This window comes from Protomyctophum parallelum (assembly GCF_964188405.1).
Source record: "Protomyctophum parallelum genome assembly, chromosome: 10".
NCBI lineage: Eukaryota > Metazoa > Chordata > Actinopteri > Myctophiformes > Myctophidae > Protomyctophum > Protomyctophum parallelum.
In genome coordinates this window covers 51248489-51270988 of record NC_139704.1, presented here as the reverse complement: position 1 = coordinate 51270988, position 22500 = coordinate 51248489, and the positions used below count along the sequence as shown (strand labels likewise).

Genomic DNA, 22500 nt, shown 5'->3' with positions numbered 1-22500 from the left:
AAAGTTCATAGTCCAGATGTAGGTGAAGACCTCTTCATCTGCATGCTGTCGCTAGTGTTTAACCCAGTCTGACCTGAGATCAGATTCATACGAGGTTTCACACTGGACACACACTGGTCTGATTAACCCATTCTGACCTGAGCTCATAGCTTGTAGATCTGTAGATCTGGAGCAACGGAAGCTCTGATCATGAGTAAAATATAAATGCTTCCGTCATACAGTCTGGAGCAAAGGAAGCTCTGATCATGAGTCAAATATAAATGCTTCCGTCGTACAGTCTGGAGCAACGGAAGCTCTGATCATGAGTAAAATATAAATGCTTCCGTCATACAGTCTGGAGCAACGGAAGCTCTGATCATGAGTCAAATATAAATGCTTCCGTCGTACAGTCTGGAGCAACGGAAGCTCTGATCATGAGTAAAATATAAATGCTTCCGTCGTACAGTCTGGAGCAACGGAAGCTCTGATCATGAGTAAAATATAAATGCTTCCGTCATACAGTCTGGAGCAACGGAAGCTCTGATCAATGAGTAAAATATAAATGCTTCCGTCATACAGTCTGGAGCAACGGAAGCTCTGATCATGAGTAAAATATAAGTGCTTCCGTCATACAGTCTGGAGCAACGGAAGGTCTGATCATGAGTCAAATATAAATGCTTCCGTCGTACAGTCTGGAGCAACGGAAGCTCTGATCATGAGTAAAATATAAACGCTTTTGTCATACAGTCTGGAGCGACGGAAGCTCTGATCATGAGTCAAATATAAATGCTTCCGTCATACAGTCTGGAGCAACGGAAGCTCTGATCATGAGTCAAATATAAATGCTTCCTTCGTACAGTCTGGAGCAACGGAAGCTCTGATCATGAGTAAAATATAAATGCTTCCGTCATACAGTCTGGAGCAACGGAAGCTCTGATCATGAGTAAAATATAAATGCTTCCGTCATACAGTCTGGAGCAACGGAAGCTCTGATCATGAGTCAAATATAAATGCTTCCGTCATACAGTCTGGAGCAACAGAAGCTCTGATCATGAGTCAAATATAAATGCTTCCGTCGTACAGTCTGGAGCAACGGAAGCTCTGATCATGAGTAAAATATAAATGCTTCCGTCGTACAGTCTGGAGCAACGGATGCTCCGATCATAAGTAAAATATAAATGCTTCCGTCGTACAGTCTGGAGCAACGGAAGCTCTGATCATGAGTAAAATATAAATGCTTCCGTCGTACAGTCTGGAGCAACGGAAGCTCTGATCATGAGTCAAATATAAATGCTTCCGTCATACAGTCTGGAGCAACGGAAGCTCTGATCATGAGTCAAATATAAATGCTTCCGTCGTACAGTCTGGAGCAACGGAAGTTCTGATCATGAGTAAAATATAAATGCTTCCGTCATACAGTCTGGAGCAACGGAAGCTCTGATCAATTAGTAAAATATAAATGCTTCCGTCGTACAGTCTGGAGCAACGGAAGCTCTGATCATGAGTAGAATATAAATGCTTCCGTCATACAGTCTGGAGCAACGGAAGCTCTGATCATGAGTAAAATATAAATGCTTCCGTCGTACAGTCTGGAGCAACGGAAGCTCTGATCATGAGTCAAATAGAAATGCTTCCGTCATACAGTCTGGAGCAACGGAAGCTCTGATCATGAGTCAAATATAAATGCTTCCGTCGTACAGTCTGGAGCAACGGAAGCTCTGATCATGAGTAAAATATAAATGCTTCCATCGTACAGTCAGGAGCAACGGAAGTTCTGATCATGAGTAAAATATAAATGCTTCCGTCATACAGTCTGGAGCAACGGAAGCTCTGATCATGACTAAAATATAAATGCTTCCGTCGTACAGTCTGGAGCAGCGGAATCTGATCATGAATCAAATATAAATGCTTCCGTCATACAGTCTGGAGCAACGGAAGCTCTGATCATGAGTCAAATATAAATGCTTCCGTCATACAGTCTGGAGCAACGGAAGCTCTGATCATGAGTCAAATATAAATGCTTCTGTCATACAGTCTGGAGCAACGGAAGCTCTGATCATGAGTCAAATATAAATGCTTCCTTCGTACAGTCTGGAGCAACGGAAGCTTTGATCATGAGTAAAATATAAATGCTTCCGTCATACAGTCTGGAGCAACGGAAGCTCTGATCATGAGTAAAATATAAATGCTTCCGTCATACAGTCTGGAGCAACGGAAGCTCTGATCATGAGTAAAATATAAATGCTTCCGTCATACAGTCTGGAGCAACGGAAGCTCTGATCATGAGTCAAATATAAATGCTTCCGTCATACAGTCTGGAGCAACGGAAGCTCTGATCATGAGTCAAATATAAATGCTTCCGTCATACAGTCTGGAGCAACAGAAGCTCTGATCATGAGTCAAATATAAATGCTTCCGTCGTACAGTCTGGAGCAACGGAAGCTCTGATCATGAGTAACATATAAATGCTTCCGTCGTACAGTCTGGAGCAACGGAAGCTCTGATCATGAGTAAAATATAAATGCTTCCGTCATACAGTCTGGAGCAACAAAAGCTCTGATCATGAGTAAAATATAAATGCTTCCGTCATACAGTCTGGAGCAACGGACACTCTGATCATGAGTAAAATATAAATGCTTCCGTCATACAGTCTGGAGCAACGGAAGCTCTGATCATGAGTAGAATATAAATGCTTCCGTCATGCAGTCTGGAGCAACGGAAGCTCTGATCATGAGTAAAATATAAATGCTTCAGTCATACAGTCTGGAGCAACGGAAGCTCTGATCATGAGTAAAATATAAATGCTTCCGTCGTACAGTCTGGAGCAACGGAAGCTCTGATCATGAGTAAAATATAAATGCTTCCGTCATACAGTCTGGAGCAACGGAAGCTCTGATCAATGAGTAAAATATAAATGCTTCCGTCATACAGTCTGGAGCAACGGAAAGCTCTGATCATGAGTAAAATATAAATGCTTCCGTCGTACAGTCTGGAGCAACGGAAGCTCTGATCATGAGTAAAATATATATGCTTCCGTCGCACAGTCTGGAGCAACGGAAGCTCTGATCATGAGTAAAACATTAATGCTTCCGTCATAGAGTCTGGAGCAACGGGAGCTCTGATCATGAGTAAAATATAAATGCTTCCGTCGTACAGTCTGGAGCGACGGAAGCTCTGATCATGAGTCAAATATAAATGCTTCCGTCATACAGTCTGGAGCAACGGAAGCTCTGATCATGAGTCAAATATAAATGCTTCCTTCGTACAGTCTGGAGCAACGGAAGCTTTGATCATGAGTAAAATATAAATGCTTCCGTCATACAGTCTGGAGCAACGGAAGCTCTGATCATGAGTAAAATATAAATGCTTCCGTCATACAGTCTGGAGCAACGGAAGCTCTGATCATGAGTAAAATATAAATGCTTCCGTCATACAGTCTGGAGCAACGGAAGCTCTGATCATGAGTAAAATATAAATGCTTCCGTCATACAGTCTGGAGCAACGGAAGCTCTGATCATGAGTCAAATATAAATGCTTCCGTCATACAGTCTGGAGCAACAGAAGCTCTGATCATGAGTCAAATATAAATGCTTCCGTCGTACAGTCTGGAGCAACGGAAGCTCTGATCATGAGTAAAATATAAATGCTTCCGTCGTACAGTCTGGAGCAACGGATGCTCCGATCATAAGTAAAATATAAATGCTTCCGTCGTACAGTCTGGAGCAACGGAAGCTCTGATCATGAGTAAAATATAAATGCTTCCGTCGTACAGTCTGGAGCAACGGAAGCTCTGATCATGAGTCAAATATAAATGCTTCCGTCATACAGTCTGGAGCAACGGAAGCTCTGATCATGAGTCAAATATAAATGCTTCCGTCGTACAGTCTGGAGCAACGGAAGCTCTGATCATGAGTAAAATATAAATGCTTCCGTCGTACAGTCAGGAGCAACGGAAGTTCTGATCATGAGTAAAATATAAATGCTTCCGTCATACAGTCTGGAGCAACGGAAGCTCTGATCAATTAGTAAAATATAAATGCTTCCGTCGTACAGTCTGGAGCAACGGAAGCTCTGATCATGAGTAGAATATAAATGCTTCCGTCATACAGTCTGGAGCAACGGAAGCTCTGATCATGAGTAAAATATAAATGCTTCCGTCGTACAGTCTGGAGCAACGGAAGCTCTGATCATGAGTCAAATAGAAATGCTTCCGTCATACAGTCTGGAGCAACGGAAGCTCTGATCATGAGTCAAATATAAATGCTTCCGTCGTACAGTCTGGAGCAACGGAAGCTCTGATCATGAGTAAAATATAAATGCTTCCATCGTACAGTCAGGAGCAACGGAAGTTCTGATCATGAGTAAAATATAAATGCTTCCGTCATACAGTCTGGAGCAACGGAAGCTCTGATCATGACTAAAATATAAATGCTTCCGTCGTACAGTCTGGAGCAGCGGAATCTGATCATGAATCAAATATAAATGCTTCCGTCATACAGTCTGGAGCAACGGAAGCTCTGATCATGAGTCAAATATAAATGCTTCCGTCATACAGTCTGGAGCAACGGAAGCTCTGATCATGAGTCAAATATAAATGCTTCTGTCATACAGTCTGGAGCAACGGAAGCTCTGATCATGAGTCAAATATAAATGCTTCCTTCGTACAGTCTGGAGCAACGGAAGCTTTGATCATGAGTAAAATATAAATGCTTCCGTCATACAGTCTGGAGCAACGGAAGCTCTGATCATGAGTAAAATATAAATGCTTCCGTCATACAGTCTGGAGCAACGGAAGCTCTGATCATGAGTAAAATATAAATGCTTCCGTCATACAGTCTGGAGCAACGGAAGCTCTGATCATGAGTCAAATATAAATGCTTCCGTCATACAGTCTGGAGCAACGGAAGCTCTGATCATGAGTCAAATATAAATGCTTCCGTCATACAGTCTGGAGCAACAGAAGCTCTGATCATGAGTCAAATATAAATGCTTCCGTCGTACAGTCTGGAGCAACAAAAGCTCTGATCATGAGTAAAATATAAATGCTTCCGTCATACAGTCTGGAGCAACGGACACTCTGATCATGAGTAAAATATAAATGCTTCCGTCATACAGTCTGGAGCAACGGAAGCTCTGATCATGAGTAGAATATAAATGCTTCCGTCATACAGTCTGGAGCAACGGAAGCTCTGATCATGAGTAAAATATAAATGCTTCCGTCATACAGTCTGGAGCAACGGAAGCTCTGATCAATGAGTAAAATATAAATGCTTCCGTCATACAGTCTGGAGCAACGGAAAGCTCTGATCATGAGTAAAATATAAATGCTTCCGTCGTACAGTCTGGAGCAACGGAAGCTCTGATCATGAGTAAAATATATATGCTTCCGTCGCACAGTCTGGAGCAACGGAAGCTCTGATCATGAGTAAAACATTAATGCTTCCGTCATAGAGTCTGGAGCAACGGGAGCTCTGATCATGAGTAAAATATAAATGCTTCCGTCGTACAGTCTGGAGCGACGGAAGCTCTGATCATGAGTCAAATATAAATGCTTCCGTCATACAGTCTGGAGCAACGGATGCTCCGATCATAAGTAAAATATAAATGCTTCCGTCGTACAGTCTGGAGCAACGGAAGCTCTGATCATGAGTAAAATATAAATGCTTCCGTCGTACAGTCTGGAGCAACGGAAGCTCTGATCATGAGTCAAATATAAATGCTTCCGTCATACAGTCTGGAGCAACGGAAGCTCTGATCATGAGTAGAATATAAATGCTTCCGTCATACAGTCTGGAGCAACGGAAGCTCTGATCATGAGTAAAATATAAATGCTTCCGTCGTACAGTCAGGAGCAACGGAAGTTCTGATCATGAGTAAAATATAAATGCTTCCGTCATACAGTCTGGAGCAACGGAAGCTCTGATCAATTAGTAAAATATAAATGCTTCCGTCGTACAGTCTGGAGCAACGGAAGCTCTGATCATGAGTAAAATATAAATGCTTCCGTCGTACAGTCTGGAGCAACGGAAGCTCTGATCATGAGTAAAATATAAATGCTTCCGTCGTACAGTCTGGAGCGACAGAAGCTCTGATCATGAGTCAAATATAAATGCTTCCGTCATACAGTCTGGAGCAACGGAAGCTCTGATCATGAGTCAAATATAAATGCTTCCGTCGTACAGTCTGGAGCAACGGAAGCTGTGATCATGAGTAAAATATAAATGCTTCCGTCATACAGTCTGGAGCAACGGAAGCTCTGATCATGAGTAAAATATAAATGCCTCCGTCATACAGTCTGGAGCAACGGAAGCTCTGATCATGAGTAAAATATAAATGCTTCCGTCGTACAGTCTGGAGCAACAGAAGCTCTGATCATGAGTAAAATATAAATGCTTCCTTCGTACAGTCTGGAGCAACGGAAGCTCTGATCAATGAGTAAAATATAAATGCTTCCGTCATACAGTCTGGAGCAACGGAAGCTCTGATCATGAGTAAAATATAAATGCTTCCGTCATACAGTCTGGAGCAACGGAAGCTCTGATCATGAGTAAAATATAAATGCGTCCGTCATACAGTCTGGAGCAACGGAAGCTCTGATCATGAATGGTTGCGTACGGTAACCGTACGGTAACCGTACGGTAACCGTACGTTAACTGTAAACAGTGTGTTTACCTCCAGTGAGTCGGTGATGCCCGGCTGGTGTTTCTGACAGGAAGGAGGATGTTTCTGACAGGAAGGAGACTTTTTCCACGCCTCGTCATCTCCACAGTCACAGAACCCTCCTCCACCTGACGTAGTCATCTGCACACACACACACACACACACACACACACACACACGCGCGCAGCGCGCGCACACAGACACAGGCACAGGCACACACACACACACACACACACACACACACACACACACACACACACACACACACACACACACACACAGACACACACACACACACACACACACACACAATTATACAACAGTTACCCTTAAAACTAAGAAAATCGCTGAAAAAACATATTTTTTTAATGACAGATATATAGTCACTACGACCACAAATGTCCTAAGAAACTAGCTAGCCTAGCCACTGAGTTTGCTAGCGCTCTGGGAGAACAGAGCGGCTGAATTCTTTGTTTTGATTGGGTGGTGAACGGTGCTGGTTTAACCACCGGCTAGAAGGCTGTTTCAACCAATCAGATCGCTTCCTCGAAACGACCTGTTGTATAATTGACAATATTCCTGCCATATAAAAGTACATTTGCTGCTTGTCCCCAAATGACAGGAACACACATAACACACAGCTGCATATGACAGCTCTCGTGCGTTGCGTTGCATTACGTGCGTGCGTGCGTTGTGTGCGTGCGTGCGTGCGTGCGTGCGTGCGTGCGTGCGTGCGTGCGTGCGTGCGTGCGTGCGTGCGTGCGTGCGTGCGTGCGTGCGTGCGTGCGTGCGTGTGTGCGTTGTGTGTGTGCGTGCGTGCGTGTGTGCGTGCTTGCGTGTGTGCGTGCGTGCGTTACCCTGTAGCGGTGCTCTTTGTGAACGCTCCCCAGGAAACACTGCATGCAGAGAACACAGGTCGGGTCCGCTGCACACTCCCTGAAACACACAGAACACAGGGTGGGTCTGAGACACAGAACACAGGGTGGGTCTGAGACACAGAACACAGGGTGGGTCTGACACAGAACACAGGGTGGGTCTGAGACACAGAACACAGGGTGGGTCTGACACAGAACACAGGGTGGGTCTGAGACACAGAACACAGGGTGGGTCTGAGACACAGAACACAGGGTGGGTCTGAGACACAGAACACAGGGTGGGTCTGACACAGAACACAGGGTGGGTCTGAGACACAGAACACAGGGTGGGTCTGAGACACAGAACACAGGGTGGGTCTGACACAGAACACAGGGTGGGTCTGAGACACAGAACACAGGGTGGGTCTGACACACACAGAACACAGGGTGGGTCTGAGACACAGAACACAGGGTGGGTCTGAGACACACAGAACACAGGGTGGGTCTGACACACACAGAACACAGGGTGGGTCTGACACACACAGAACACAGGGTGGGTCTGAGACACAGAACACAGGGTGGGTCTGAGACACAGAACACAGGGTGGGTCTGAGACACAGAACACAGGGTGGGTCTGAGACACACAGAGGAGATATCACCTGTACACTTTATAACAGTGGTTCTTTGAACAGTGGTTCCATTTGTTACACTCTCAGAGTTACAGACCTGTAAGGGTCCATTTGGTTCCATTTGTACACTCTCAGAGTTACAGACCCACAAGGGTCCATTTGGTTAGCCTGGTTAATAAACCAGACCGAATCAGCCGTTGGCAAAAAACAATTGCCTACCGGCGGATTTCGGTCTGGAGAGGCTCAATTTTACGCCCATTTCCTACACAGGAGAATGTGGGCGCCCAATAGGGACACGGTATGCAATATGGGCGGGCTTTGGTACAGTGACGTTCAATGCTTGAGACCTTTGACTGACAATCGCTCTGACCAATTGCGTCAAAGAGAAAATGTTTCCCTGGAAATGAAATCCAAGCTGAGCCTCCCCAGACTAATATCCCGCGGATCCGTGCGATATTAGTCTGGTTTATTAACCAGGCTACCATTTGGTTCCTACGGTCTCTACGGTGAGACCCTCCCCTCCCCCCCCCCCCCCCCCCCTACCTGCAGGAGTAGGTGGGCTCCCCCACCCTGAAGACGTGTCCACACAGCGCCCCCTACCTGCAGGAGTAGGTGGGCTCCCCCACCCTGAAGACGTGTCCACAGAGCTGCGACGGCGCGCGGCCCTCCTCCAGACGGGCCAGGCCCACGGCCGGGTCCTCCCCGCCACACAGGAACCACTCCAGGGGCGCCAGGAGCAGCGTCTGGGTCAGGAGGTCCTGGTTCTGGGGGCTGAGGTGGTCCGGACCCCCGGGACCCCCACCCCCCCCCGGGCTGTAGATGCGGGACACGAAGGAGGCCAGGTGGCCGTAGACCTGAGAGCACAGCGCGTCCTGGGACTGGACCAGCCATGCCTGGAGAGGAGAAACATGTATTAGCCCCATTCTGACCTGAGATCAGATTCATACCAGGTTTTCCACTGGACACACACTGGGTCTGATTAACCCATTCTGACCTGAGATCAGATTCATACCAGGTTTCCACTGGACACACACTATGGTCTGATGAACCCATTCTGACCTGAGATCAGATTCTAAAAATGTCTTCTGACTACATCCATCTTGAAAAAGCTATTGTTTTTCTATGTCAGTCGTTCTGAAACACTTTCATGTCACTTTTCACGATTCTTCAAAAATAGCAGATCTACAAGCTCATAGCGCGCCACTCGGTGGCGCGCTGTGAGCTTGTAGATCTGCTATTTTTAAATAGCTAAAGCATAACATGATGCTAACACCAAAACGGGTTCCCCTTGATTGATTGAAATATTTATTAACAGTTTGCAGAATTACAGTGACATTTTAAGCACAAACTCAATACAAAGACTGTTAACTGTGAGTGGACGACCCAATTAAGCATTACACTTGTTTACAACAGGGTCCACCTTGTTCAATTCATCAAAACATTTAGAGACATACAAATAGACACTTCTATGTAGCTAAAGAACAGAACAGGAATTCATCATAAAGGAAGCAAAAAGGGAAAAGATACATATACAGTGAGGTGAAAAAGGGGGGGGGGGGGCTGTGGGGGGGATTCAGATTTTACGGGGGCCAGTTTTGGACTGCAGCCGTCCGTAGGTGCCCTTTGAGAGCGGTTTTGAAGGAGTCAAGGGATTAACATGTCTTAATGACTGTTGGTAGGGCGTTCCACATTTTGGTGGCATAGGAGCGAAAATAATTTAGTCCCTTGTTTGTGCCGAATCTGGGTTGTACATGGTTTGTTGCACTCCCTCTGGTGTTGTGGGTGTGGACTTCGTTTACATTAACCCATTCTGAACGGGAACCCATTTTGGTGTCAGCATCATGTGATTCTTTAGCTATTGAAAAATAGCAGATCTACAAGCTCGTATCGCGCCACCGAGTGGCGCGATACGAGCTTGTAGGTCTGCTATTTTTGAAAAATCGAAGAGCGACTGACATTTTTAGAATCTGATCTCAGGTCAGAATGGGTTCATCAGACCAGCGTGTGTCCAGTGCGGAAACCTCGTTATGAATCTGATCTCAGGTCAGAATGGGTTAAGGAAGTATAGGTTCAAGGTTCTTTATTATTTGTCTCCAGAGGAGGAAATGTGTCTTAAACAAAGGAGCCCTTATGTCGCCTCAGTGCAGCCAGATCTTTATTGCATCATAAGAAGAAGAACAGAAAAAGAACAGAAAAAGAACAGAAAAAGAACAGAAAAAGAACAGAAAGGAAAAAAGGTTGTCATTACTTTATTATAATTCACCCCCGAACGCCCTGGGGGTATTTTTAGGACCATTAAATCAGAGCGCCCGGCGATTTGCAGCTACGGAGAACATTTCGAGCAGAGCCATCTAATAGAAGAGTTAGGACATTGAGGGGGCAGAAACCCAGAGCCATATAATAGAAGAGTTAGGACATTGAGGGGGCAGAAACCCAGAGCCGTCTAATAGAAGAGTTAAGACTTTGAGGGGGCAGAAACCCAGAGCCCTCTAATAGAAGAGTTAGGACATTGAGGGGGGCAGAAACCCAGAGCCAGCTAATAGAAGAGTTAGGACATTGAGGGGACAGAAACCCAGAGCCATCTAATAGAAGAGTTAGGACATTGAGGGGGCAGAAACCCAGAGCCATATAATAGAAGAGTTAGGACATTGAGGGGGCAGAAACCCAGAGCCGTCTAATAGAAGAGTTAGGACATTGAGGGGGCAGAAACCCAGAGCCGTCTAATAGAAGAGTTAGGACATTGAGGGGGCAGAAACCCAGAGCCATCTAATAGAAGAGTTAGGACATTGAGGGGGCAGAAACCCAGAGCCATCTAATAGAAGAGTTAGGACATTGAGGGGGCAGAAACCCAGAGCCATCTAATAGAAGAGTTAGGACGTTGAGGGGGCAGAAACCCAGAGCCATCTAATAGAAGAGTTAGGACATTGAGGGGGGCAGAAACCCAGAGCCATCTAATAGAAGAGTTAGGACATTGAGGGGGCAGAAACCCAGAGCCATCTAATAGAAGAGTTAGGACATTGAGGGGGCAGAAACCCAGAGCCATGTAATAGAAGAGTTAGGACATTGAGGGGGCAGAAACCCAGAGCCATCTAATAGAAGAGTTAGGACATTGAGGGGGCAGAAACCCAGAGCCATCTAATAGAAGAGTTAGGACATTGAGGGGGCAGAAACCCAGAGCCCTCTAATAGAAGAGTTAGGACATTGAGGGGGCAGAAACCCAGAGCCATCTAACAGAAGAGTTAGGACATTGAGGGGGCAGAAACCCAGAGCCATCTAATAGAAGAGTTAGGACATTGAGGGGGCAGAAACCCAGAGCCATCTAATAGAAGAGTTAGGACATTGAGGGGGCAGAAACCCAGAGCCATCTAATAGAAGAGTTAGGACATTGAGGGGGCAGAAACAGAGCGCTGTTCGTGCAGCCTGAACTGAGACAAGCTGGAGTTGGAAATGCATTGTTTTCAACGAGGGCGGCGCAAATAAGAGTTATTTTGGGCATGTGTGCAACATGACAACTGTTTTAAAGTGTTGTACAGTGACAACTAAAGTCTCTGTAGTGTTTATCAGCATAGCTTAGTTTTCATTTAGTTTCCAGTTAGTTTTCGTCAGTGGAAAAAGGTAGTCGACGAACATTTTTCGTCATAGTTTTAGTCGACTAAAACAAATTAAGTATTGAATCCATTGAAGTTAGTTTAGCCTGTGCTGCTATGGACCAAGATGGAGCCTGAAGAGGTGAGTAGGGAGTAAAGGCTCATACATAGTCTGGATTTCCGGTGGTGAGGTGACCACCGAACTACAACATGACGTCACTGAGGTGACCACCGAACTACAACATGACGTCACTGAGGTGACCACCGAACTACAACATGACGTCACAGAGGTGACCACCGAACTACAACATGACGTCACTGAGGTGACCACCGAACTACAACATGACGTCACTGAGGTGACCACCGAACTACAACATGACGTCACTGAGGTGACCACCGAACTACAACATGACGTCACTGAGGTGACCACCGAACTACAACATGACGTCACTGAGGTGACCACCGAACTACAACATGACGTCACTGAGGTGACCACCGAACTACAACATGACGTCACTGAGGTGACCACCGAACTACAACATGACGTCACTGAGGTGACCACCGAACTACAACATGACGTCACTGAGGTGACCACCGAACTACAACATGACGTCACTGAGGTGACCACCGAACTACAACATGACGTCACTGAGGTGACCACGAACTACAACATGACGTCACTGAGGTGACCACCGAACTACAACATGACGTCACTGAGGTGACCACCGAACTACAACATGACGTCACTGAGGTGACCACCGAACTACAACATGACGTCACTGAGGTGACCACCGAACTACAACATGACGTCACTGAGGTGACCACCGAACTACAACATGACGTCACTGAGGTGACCACCGAACTACAACATGACGTCACTGAGGTGACCACCGAACTACAACATGACGTCACTGAGGTGACCACCGAACTACAACATGACGTCACTGAGGTGACCACCGAACTACAACATGACGTCACTGAGGTGACCACCGAACTACAACATGACGTCACTGAGGTGACCACCGAACTACAACATGACGTCACTGAGGTGACCACCGAACTACAACATGACGTCACTGAGGTGACCACCGAACTACAACATGACGTCACTGAGGTGACCACCGAACTACAACATGACGTCACAGAGGTGACCACCGAACTACAACATGACGTCACAGAGGTGACCACCGAACTACAACATGACGTCACTGAGGTGACCACCGAACTACAACATGACGTCACTGAGGTGACCACCGAACTACAACATGACGTCACTGAGGTGACCACCGAACTACAACATGACGTCACTGAGGTGACCACCGAACTACAACATGACGTCACAGAGGTGACCACCGAACTACAACATGACGTCACAGAGGTGACCACCGAACTACAACATGACGTCACTGAGGTGACCACCGAACTACAACATGACGTCACTGAGGTGACCACCGAACTACAACATGACGTCACTGAGGTGACCACCGAACTACAACATGACGTCACTGAGGTGACCACCGAACTACAACATGACGTCACAGAGGTGACCACCGAACTACAACATGACGTCACTGAGGTGACCACCGAACTACAACATGACGTCACTGAGGTGACCACCGAACTACAACATGACGTCACTGAGGTGACCACCGAACTACAACATGACGTCACAGAGGTGACCACCGAACTACAACATGACGTCACAGAGGTGACCACCGAACTACAACATGACGTCACTGAGGTGACCACCGAACTACAACATGACGTCACTGAGGTGACCACCGAACTACAACATGACGTCACAGAGGTGACCACCGAACTACAACATGACGTCACTGAGGTGACCACCGAACTACAACATGACGTCACTGAGGTGACCACCGAACTACAACATGACGTCACTGAGGTGACCACCGAACTACAACATGACGTCACAGAGGTGACCACGAACTACAACATGACGTCACTGAGGTGACCACCGAACTACAACATGACGTCACTGAGGTGACCACCGAACTACAACATGACGTCACTGAGGTGACCACCGAACTACAACATGACGTCACTGAGGTGACCACCGAACTACAACATGACGTCACTGAGGTGACCACCGAACTACAACATGACGTCACTGAGGTGACCACCGAACTACAACATGACGTCACTGAGGTGACCACCGAACTACAACATGACGTCACGAGCCGCGGTGAAGAGCAAACCACCGCTCCAGCCCTTCTATCTGTGTTTACTGGTGAGCTGACCACCGAAGATCCTAGCCGCAATTTGCAACTCTAGATTTCTTTACAATCTGTAGAATCTAGAGTTGCAACACCCTCCATCCACTTCCTATTCATGATTTTCGGTTTCTGATCTGCTGGTCTTAAATGACGTTAAACTCACCAACATTGCAGCTGTAGTCCAAGCTTGAATTATCCTCTTTCAATCTGCCGAGCTTGTTTTTCATAAAAATCCCCCGTAGACATGTTATGAGCTACTTTCTGTCCAAAATATTCCAAGAGTGACATTCCGAGCCAGCCATTTTGAATTTTTGCAACGTGCCGTAAAACAAGATGTGAGGGGGAGCGCTTGTTTAATAGAATCTTACCTGTGCAGGTAAGACACCCAAAGAAGAGGCCGACACAGTGCGACGCCCCATCACACACAGCCTTCTATTAAACAAGCGCTCCCCCTCACATCTTGTTTTACGGCACGTTGCAAAAATACAAAATGGCTGGCTCGGAATGTCACTCTTGGAATATTTTGGACAGAAAGTAGCTCATAACATGTCTACGGGGGATTTTTATGAAAAACAAGCTCGGCAGATTGAAAGAGGATAATTCAAGCTTGGACTACAGCTGCAATGTTGGTGAGTTTAACGTAATTTAAGACCAGCAGATCAGAAACCGAAAATCATGAATAGGAAGTGGATGGAGGGTGTTGCAACTCTAGATTCAACAGATTGTAAAGAAATCTAGAGTTGCAAATTGCGGCTACGAAGATCCAGACTATGAATAGGCCTTTAGTCTGAAGAGGTGAGTAGGCAGTCAGTCTGAAGAGGTGAGTAGGCAGTCAGTCTAAAGAGGTGAGTAGGCAGTCAGTCTAAAGAGGTGAGTAGGCAGTCAGTCTAAAGAGGTGAGTAGGCAGTCAGTCTGAAGAGGTGAGTAGGGAGTCAGTCTGAAGAGGTGAGTAGGGAGTCAGTCTAAAGAGGTGAGTAGGCAATCAGTCTGAAGAGGTGAGTAGGCAGTCAGTCTGAAGAGGTGAGTAGGCAGTCAGTCTGAAGAGGTGAGTAGGGAGTCAGTCTAAAGAGGTGAGTAGGCAGTCAGTCTAAAGAGGTGAGTAGGCAGTCAGTCTGAAGAGGTGAGTAGGCAGTCAGTCTAAAGAGGTGAGTAGGCAGTCAGTCTGAAGAGGTGAGTAGGCAGTCAGTCTAAAGAGGTGAGTAGGCAGTCAGTCTGAAGAGGTGAGTAGGGAGTCAGTCTAAAGAGGTGAGTAGGCAGTCAGTCTGAAGAGGTGAGTAGGGAGTCAGTCTGAAGAGGTGAGTAGGCAGTCAGTCTGAAGAGGTGAGTAGGCAGTCAGTCTGAAGAGGTGAGTAGGCAGTCAGTCTGAAGAGGTGAGTAGGCAGTCAGTCTGAAGAGGTGAGTAGGCAGTCAGTCTGAAGAGGTGAGTAGGGAGTCAGTCTAAAGAGGTGAGTAGGCAGTCAGTCTGAAGAGGTGAGTAGGGAGTCAGTCTGAAGAGGTGAGTAGGCAGTCAGTCTGAAGAGGTGAGTAGGCAGTCAGTCTGAAGAGGTGAGTAGGGAGTCAGTCTAAAGAGGTGAGTAGGCAGTCAGTCTAAAGAGGTGAGTAGGCAGTCAGTCTGAAGAGGTGAGTAGGCAGTCAGTCTGAAGAGGTGAGTAGGCAGTCAGTCTGAAGAGGTGAGTAGGCAGTCAGTCTGAAGAGGTGAGTAGGCAGTCAGTCTGAAGAGGTGAGTAGGCAGTCAGTCTGAAGAGGTGAGTAGGCAGTCAGTCTGAAGAGGTGAGTAGGCAGTCAGTCTGAAGAGGTGAGTAGGCAGTCAGTCTAAAGAGGTGAGTAGGCAGTCAGTCTGAAGAGGTGAGTAGGCAGTCAGTCTGAAGAGGTGAGTAGGCAGTCAGTCTAAAGAGGTGAGTAGGCAGTCAGTCTGAAGAGGTGAGTAGGCAGTCAGTCTGAAGAGGTGAGTAGGCAGTCAGTCTGAAGAGGTGAGTAGGCAGTCAGTCTGAAGAGGTGAGTAGGCAGTCAGTCTAAAGAGGTGAGTAGGCAGTCAGTCTAAAGAGGTGAGTAGGCAGTCAGTCTGAAGAGGTGAGTAGGCAGTCAGTCTAAAGAGGTGAGTAGGCAGTCAGTCTGAAGAGGTGAGTAGGCAGTCAGTCTGAAGAGGTGAGTAGGCAGTCAGTCTAAAGAGGTGAGTAGGCAGTCAGTCTAAAGAGGTGAGTAGGCAGTCAGTCTGAAGAGGTGAGTAGGCAGTCAGTCTGAAGAGGTGAGTAGGCAGTCAGTCTGAAGAGGTGAGTAGGCAGTCAGTCTGAAGAGGTGAGTAGGCAGTCAGTCTGAAGAGGTGAGTAGGCAGTCAGTCTGAAGAGGTGAGTAGGCAGTCAGTCTGAAGAGGTGAGTAGGCAGTCAGTCTGAAGAGGTGAGTAGGCAGTCAGTCTGAAGAGGTGAGTAGGCAGTCAGTCTGAAGAGGTGAGTAGGCAGTCAGTCTAAAGAGGTGAGTAGGCAGTCAGTCTGAAGAGGTGAGTAGGCAGTCAGTCTGAAGAGGTGAGTAGGCAGTCAGTCTGAAGAGGTGAGTAGGCAGTCAGTCTGAAGAGGTGAGTAGGCAGTCAGTCCACTGACGAAAACTAAATGGAAACTAAGCTATGCTGACAAAAAAACAAGACTAAATATACAGACAATTTCATAAATACTAGACTAAAATGTTAGCAAAGGGACTATAGTGGACAAGAGATCCAGTATAAGTCATGTTACAATTGGTTGCATGCTGAAAATAGCAGATCTAGTCACAGACTAGTGCGACGCGTTGTGAGCTTGTAGATCGGCTATTTTCAGCAAGTGTAAACACAGTCATTACGACGGAGGGGCCCAGTGTGTGTGACCTCATCTCGGAGCTACAGAATGAGCGTAGGGAGAGGGCACATATGGGGCTAAAAATAAACATGCTATTATGAAAAGCCAAGGCAAGAGAGCCTGCAGACAGACAGGCAGAGAGACAGACAGACAGGCAGGCAGGCAGACAGACAGAGACACAGACAGACACACAGAGACACAGACAGACAGGCAGGCAGACAGACAGCCAGACAGGCAGACAGACAGACAGAGACACAGACAGACAGACAGACAGAGACACAGACAGACAGACAGAGACGCAGACAGACAGACAGACAGACAGACAGAGAGACATCTGTCATTAAAACGTCTAAAAAAGACAAAACAAACGTAACTAAATCACTAAATAAGGCACTGTTGTTGTTGTTGTTGGTGTCTTATTAGCACAGCTGTTAGCCTGTTAGCCTGCAGTGCAGACACACAGAGTGGGGAGAGGCTGCTAGCCTTAGCTAGCTTAGCTTCAGGGCTCAAACACACACACACACACACAGGGAGTGTGACGTCGTCAATGACGTCGTCGACACGTCAAAACCCGCCTCGTGACGCGTGGTGACGTCGTGCCACTGACCTTGGCGGTGTCCCTCGCGGAGAAGGAGATGAACTCTGGACACAGAGAGGACAGAGACCTGGCGTCAGGCTGCTGCATGGCCGCCATCTTGGATCTGATGCCGAGCCCTCAGCCCAGGCAGCCAGCCACACAAACAGGAAGCGGAAACCACGTGGGAGAACCCCTAAGGACTACAGCTGATGTGTTGTTGTAGTTTATTTGGCTACCCCTCATATACCGGCATACAATTCAATATTTAGTTTTGTCTCCACCAACACATGAACACAAACATTAAAAATGACATTAATAATGGACAGAGTTTGATGTCTGTGTTGTCTGTCATGTTATGCATATGTTGTGGAAATGTGGAACGCCCTACCAACAGTCATTAAGACATGCGAATCCCTTGACTCCTTCAAAACCGCCCCCCAAGGGTACCTACGGACGGCTGCAATTCGAAACCCGTAAAATCTGAATCAGATTTTTAGGCTACTTTGGTTATTATTATTATTATTAGTACTAACCCTACCCATATCACGGCGTAGATATGGGGTGGAAGATGTGTTTCCAAGGGGGCAGGTTAGACGGTACAAATATCTATGTGGGCTCTGATTGGTCACCCACAGCTCTGGGGTGAGCCGGAATCATGTCATTGAAACTGAGTAGTGCCAGACTAACCTCTCCAGAGTTTATTGTATTTGTATTTTATAGTTTTCCCCCTGTGTCTCCCATAGACTATAACACAGGTGTTTTCCCTGTGTCTCCCATAGACTATAACACAGGTGTTTCCCCTGTGTCTCCCATAGACTATAACACAGGTGTTTTAATTCCCCTGTGCCTCCCATAGACTATAACACAGGTGTTTTTCCTGTGCCTCCCATAGACTATAACACAGGTGTTTTAATTCCCCTGTGCCTCCCATAGACTATAACACAGGTGTTTAAATTCCCCTGTGCCTCCCATAGACTATAACACAGGTGTTTTCCACTGTGTCTCCCATAGACTATAACACAGGTGTTTTAAATTCCCCTGTGCCTCCCATAGACTATAACACAGGTGTTTTCCCCTGTGCCTCCCATAGACTATAACACAGGTGTTTTTCCTGTGCCTCCCATAGACTATAACACAGGTGTTTAAATTCCCCTGTGCCTCCCATAGACTATAACACAGGTGTTTTAAATTCCCCTGTGTCTCCCATAGACTATAACACAGGTGTTTTAATTCCCCTGTGCCTCCCATAGACTATAACACAGGTGTTTTAATTCCCCTGTGCCTCCCATAGACTATAACACAGGTGTTTTAATTCCCCTGTGTCTCCCATAGACTATAACACAGGTGTTTTCATTCCCCTGTGCCTCCCATAGACTATAACACAGGTGTTTTAAATTCCCCTGTGCCTCCCATAGACTATAACACAGGTGTTTTCCCCTGTGCCTCCCATAGACTATAACACAGGTGTTTTAATTCCCCTGTGCCTCCCATAGACTATAACACAGGTGTTTAATTCCCCTGTGTCTCCCATAGACTATAACACAGGTGTTTTCATTCCCCTGTGCCTCCCATAGACTATAACACAGGTGTTTTAAATTCCCCTGTGCCTCCCATAGACTATAACACAGGTGTTTTTCTTGTGCCTCCCATAGACTATAACACAGGTGTTTTTCCTGTGCCTCCCATAGACTATAACACAGGTGTTTTTCCTGTGCCTCCCATAGACTATAACACAGGTGTTTTTCCTGTGCCTCCCATAGACTATAACACAGGTGTTTTAAATTCCCCTGTGCCTCCCATAGACTATAACACAGGTGTTTTAAATTCCCCTTTGCCTCCCATACACTGACACGAAACAAGACAGGAACGCCCAAAAACGTCACATCCGTTTTTTTACCCTGGGCAGAATTTTCTATGGCTGCCAATGCAACTTTTACCAATCCTTAATCACATACGGACAAACATCTATGCCGATAATATCTAACTTGCGGAGGTAACGTGCCTTGTCCACGGGCAACAGATCTTTCAACGTATGGCATTGCAAATATGTTTGATAATCGCTACTCTGCGCAATATTGTTTTGGAAATGCCGCAAATTGCATTGCAGTGAACGAGAGCAAATCTCAATTTACCCTGGGGTGGTGACTCCGCCCCGAATACGCGTTTTCGTGTCAGTGTATAGACTATAACACAGGTGTTTTAAATTCCCCTGTGCCTCCCGCAGTAGGCTATAACGCAGGTGACTGATGTGTAATACCAATTGCACTCACTAGAGGGAGGTATGTGTCAAGAGTGTGGAACTATAACGTGACTATAATTATGCTCATGACTGTTGTAACCAAGTTACTATGGTAACCAAGTTACTATGGTAACCATGGTGTAACTTAGTTTCAGAACATAATGTCCTTATGTCTGCCTTTTTTTTATTACTTGCGCGAGCAGAGCGCACAAGTACTAGTTTCGCCCAGGACGATATTCGATGGGTATATGCACCGTCCCAGCATATTCGATGCGTATGCACCGTCCCAGCATATGACATCAGGGTATTACTGGTATATAAGTAGCTCTCAATGACGACGTCATAAAGATGTGGATTAAAGGACCCAATGCCAGAGTGTAAGTGGTTTTCGATGGTGACGTAATGACAATATGTTTTATAGTGTCGGGAGGATTAAAGGTAATGCTCCTCTGCATGTATACATGTATGTAATCTGGCACCACTGCCGTATCAGGCATTACGTCATTTGCTGGGACGTGCAGACGCATCGAATATGCTGGGACGGTATACGCATCAAAAGTGGCGCAAAGTAACCACAGTATACCGCTAATCAACTTACAAATTACATAAACACATAGGCATTTAGTATTATTATCACTATAGTCCAAGATTAAGTAAATTTAAAGCAATTGACAATTTAAAAAAAAATTATTATTATTATACTGTATATTATACAGTATTTATTTTCATAGGATATCGATGATTTATTTTTCTTTGAGAAACTAAAAAGGGATCCAGAATAATTCTAAATCGATAAAACTGTATTTATTTTATACATAGAAACTTTTTTACATGCATAAAGTAGGTATAGGTAGCAAATAGCTAAACCTAATAATTCCTTCACAGAGAAGCTGAGATTTGACAGTTTGTAGCGGTCGACAGTACTTGTACTCTGCTTGCGCACTATAGGCAACAAGTAAGTAGGCACTCGACAGAGTGCCTACTTACTTAGATCTAGTTATTATTATTAATTTATTTTACTAATGTCCACTACAAGCACGGAACGCCCTACCAACAGCCACTAAGAAATGTGAATCCCATGACTCCTTCAAATACACTCTATTACACTCTATTCCAAACTGGCCCCCCCTCCCCCTCCCTCCCTTTCCCCTCACTGTGTATGTTCAATTAATTAATACTGAAATGTAGAAATACTCCCCCCTGTCAGGTGTAAAGGAGCAACTTAGACACTCAGGCATGAAGGAAGCATGAGTTCAAGTCCGTAGCTCTCCCCTTGTCCCCCATATATGGGGACTAGGTTGGTCTCCCCTTGACCCCCATATATGGGGACTAGGTTGGTCTCCCCTTGTCCCCCATATATGGGGACTAGGTTGGTCTCCCCTTGACCCCCATATATGGGGACTAGGTTGGTCTCCCCTTGTCCCCCATATATGGGGACTAGGTTGGTCTCCCCTTGTCCCCCATATATGGGGACTAGGTTGGTCTCCCCTTGTCCCCCATATATGGGGACTAGGTTGGTCTCCCCTTGTCCCCCATATATGGGGACTAGGTTGGTCTCCCCTTGTCCCCCATATATGGGGACTAGGTTGGTGGAGGGTGTGTAGAGCCCAGGATCACATTAGATGATTGACACAGGGGTGAAAAATGGGTTACAAAATCGTGGGATAAGAAATATATATATATATATATATATATATAAAAAAGAAATACTCTGTTACAAGGAAAAGTCCATAATAAAAAGAACAACATATCAGCATCAAAATATACTTTAAGTATACCAAAAGTTTAAAAGTACTCATAGTACTCAGAATGTCCCATTTCATGAGTTAAAAATGTATACAAATCTGTTAAAATAGCATAAGATTTATTTTATTTCATTTATATATATTTTTACATTTGTAACACATCTTCTATACTCGTTCAATCACCCTGATGGTGATTAGTCAATCTAAGACAATCAAGACTAACTGTTCAGGAGAGGAGAAAAAACGGATAAAATGAGTTAACATCACAGGCAGACTCTTCACATACTAGAGCATGTCTGGAATAATAAATGAGTTAACATCACAGGCAGACTCTTCACATACTAGAGCATACATGTCTGAAATAAATGAGTTAACATCACAGGCAGACTCTTCACATACTAGAGCATACATGTCTGAAATAAATGTCAGAGCTGCTGAAATCGACATGACATTAATGCTGTGTGAGTTTGAAAATACATCAAAGATGTGACTATATCCCATCTATAGTGGATGAAGGCTTGCCCTGGAAGAGAAGGAGGTCATCAGGTGGTCTCTGACCTGAAGAGAGGTCATCAGGTGGTCTCTGACCTGAAGAGAGGTCATCAGGTGGTCTCGAGAGGCATCCTAACCAGATGCCCGAACCACCTCAGCTGGCTCCTTTCCAGGCTAAGGAGCAGCGGCTCTACTCCGAGTCTCTCTCGTGTGACTGAACTTCTCACCCTATCTCTAAGGGAGATGCCAGCCACCCGTCGAAGAAAACTCATTTCAGCCGCTTGTATTCGCGACCTTATTATTTCGGTCAAGACCCGCACTTCATGACCATAGGTGAGAGTAGGAACACTTCATGACCATAGGTGAGAGTAGGAACACTTCATGACCATAGGTGAGAGTAGGAACACTTCATGACCATAGGTGAGAGTAGGAACACTTCATGACCAATAGGTGAGAGTAGGAACACTTCATGACCATAGGTGAGAGTAGGAACACTTCATGACCATAGGTGAGAGTAGGAACACTTCATGACCATAGGTGAGAGTAGGAACACTTCATGACCATAGATGAGAGTAGGAACACTTCATGACCATATAGGTGAGAGTAGGAACACTTCATGACCATTATAGGTGAGAGTAGGAACACTTCATGACCATAGGTGAGAGTAGGAACACT

At 45.8% G+C, this 22500-nt stretch overlaps 1 protein-coding gene across 1 annotated transcript in view; it reads right to left on the bottom strand.

Moving 5' to 3' along the window:
* ubr2 (ubiquitin protein ligase E3 component n-recognin 2) overlaps positions 1-17477 on the bottom strand; it is a 150507-nt gene extending 133030 nt beyond the window's left edge. Inside the window, exons 1-4 of the mRNA XM_083774845.1 lie at positions 17380-17477; positions 8723-9015; positions 7497-7575; positions 6652-6780 (exon numbers count right to left, since the gene is read on the bottom strand). Coding sequence (XP_083630971.1) covers positions 6652-6780; positions 7497-7575; positions 8723-9015; positions 17380-17466 — 588 coding nt within the window. The 5' untranslated portion in view covers positions 17467-17477. The remainder of the gene's footprint in view (positions 1-6651; positions 6781-7496; positions 7576-8722; positions 9016-17379) is intronic.
* Between the last annotated feature and the right edge of the window lie 5023 nt (positions 17478-22500).